At 50.0% G+C, this 1,678-nt stretch overlaps 1 protein-coding gene across 1 annotated transcript in view; it reads left to right on the forward strand.

Annotated features, from left to right (window-relative positions):
* Bgn (biglycan) overlaps nucleotides 1–1,678 on the forward strand; it is a 12,100-nt gene that overhangs the window by 7,333 nt on the left and 3,089 nt on the right. The window contains 3 exon segments of the mRNA XM_031363976.1: nucleotides 108–359; nucleotides 645–757; nucleotides 1,262–1,568. Coding sequence (XP_031219836.1) covers nucleotides 119–359; nucleotides 645–757; nucleotides 1,262–1,568 — 661 coding nt within the window. The 5' untranslated portion in view covers nucleotides 108–118.

Genomic DNA, 1,678 nt, shown 5'->3' on the forward strand with positions numbered 1-1,678 from the left:
TAGCTACTGCTGTACTGCTGCTGGGAGGATAAACTAAAGACAGCAGGAAAGGGTCCAGATAGTGGTGCTGGTGTTGACCTACAGCTCTTCTCACTTTTTGCTCCCAGGAACATTGACCATGCGTCCCCTGTGGCTACTCACCTTGCTGCTGGCCCTGAGCCAGGCCTTGCCCTTTGAGCAGAAGGGCTTCTGGGACTTCACCTTGGATGATGGGCTGTTCATGATGAATGATGAGGAGGCTTCAGGCTCAGACACCACTTCAGGTGTCCCTGACCTGGACTCTCTCACACCTACCTTCAGTGCCATGTGTCCTTTTGGTTGCCACTGTCACCTGCGGGTTGTTCAGTGCTCTGACTTGGGTGAGTCACTAGGCAGTTAGGGTGAGAGTGTACAGAGCACAGGCCCCGCCTGGGAGCCCCTACTAAAAGGAATACATGGGCTATCCTGTGAGATGGGTTTAGAATGGTAGGAGTGGGGAGGTTGAGTCACCACAGGCTGAGGTGTATGAGGGTGCTCAGAGTTCCTGCATTTGTCCCAGTGTCTTTGTGTGTGTCCATATGCATGTATGTGCCCACCCCTTTACACCAGCTGTGACAACAGACTGGATGAGGCAGGCTTATGCTGGTGATGGTGCTGGCCCCCAGGTCTGAAGACTGTGCCCAAGGAGATCTCACCTGACACCACACTACTAGACCTGCAGAACAATGACATCTCTGAGCTCCGCAAGGATGACTTCAAAGGCCTCCAGCACCTCTATGTAAGCCTCCTTCTGCCTCCTGCCTTTTCTGAGAAGCCAGGAGGAGTTTGATGTTCCTGTGACTTGGAAGAGGGGTACTCACAAATGGGGCTGGAAAGATGGGCTGGGAGTCCTGAGATAAGTCTGGAGCTGGCTGTAATGAGAATACCCAAACCATGCATTATATGTATGGGTACAAGACAAAATCTATCAGGTCCCATTTTTTGACAGAAATCTTTGAATTTTGTTGACTCCTCTGAACAACACAGAAAGTGTATTCCATTGTAGCTCTTAGAGAAACTGCCTAGCAAAGTATGCTAGGCAGTAATGACATTACCAGGGCAGCTTGGAGCTAACATCAGCTCCTTACCCTACACTCTACTCACCAACACAGACTGATCTCCATGAGACCAAAGAGGTTCAGATGTCTCTCAAGTACCATCAGTAGCAAGTTTGGGAGGCAGAGGAAAGGGAAGGTGGAGTGGGGGGCTGGAATGCTCACCTTGGTTGCCTGCTCCACTTTAGGCCCTGGTCTTGGTAAACAATAAGATCTCCAAGATCCATGAGAAGGCCTTTAGCCCTCTGCGGAAGCTTCAAAAACTCTACATCTCCAAGAACCACCTGGTGGAGATTCCTCCCAACCTGCCCAGTTCCCTGGTAGAGCTACGAATCCACGACAACCGTATCCGCAAAGTGCCCAAGGGCGTGTTCAGCGGGCTCCGGAACATGAACTGCATCGGTGAGACTAGTCTGTACTTTGGCATCAGGCATAAAGGAGACAGGTAGAGGGCTGTCACATGTAGTCATGGAAAAACCCTGTGTACCTCAGAATGTTCCAGATGCTTGTTTCAGGACATGAAGAAAAAGACTGTGGTGGCTATAAAGGCTCACCACTTGAATAAAGAGTCTAAAAAATAGTCTAAAAGAAGACCAGTATGTTTC

The sequence above is a fragment of the Mastomys coucha genome, chromosome X (assembly GCF_008632895.1).
Source record: "Mastomys coucha isolate ucsf_1 chromosome X, UCSF_Mcou_1, whole genome shotgun sequence".
Lineage (NCBI taxonomy): Eukaryota > Metazoa > Chordata > Mammalia > Rodentia > Muridae > Mastomys > Mastomys coucha.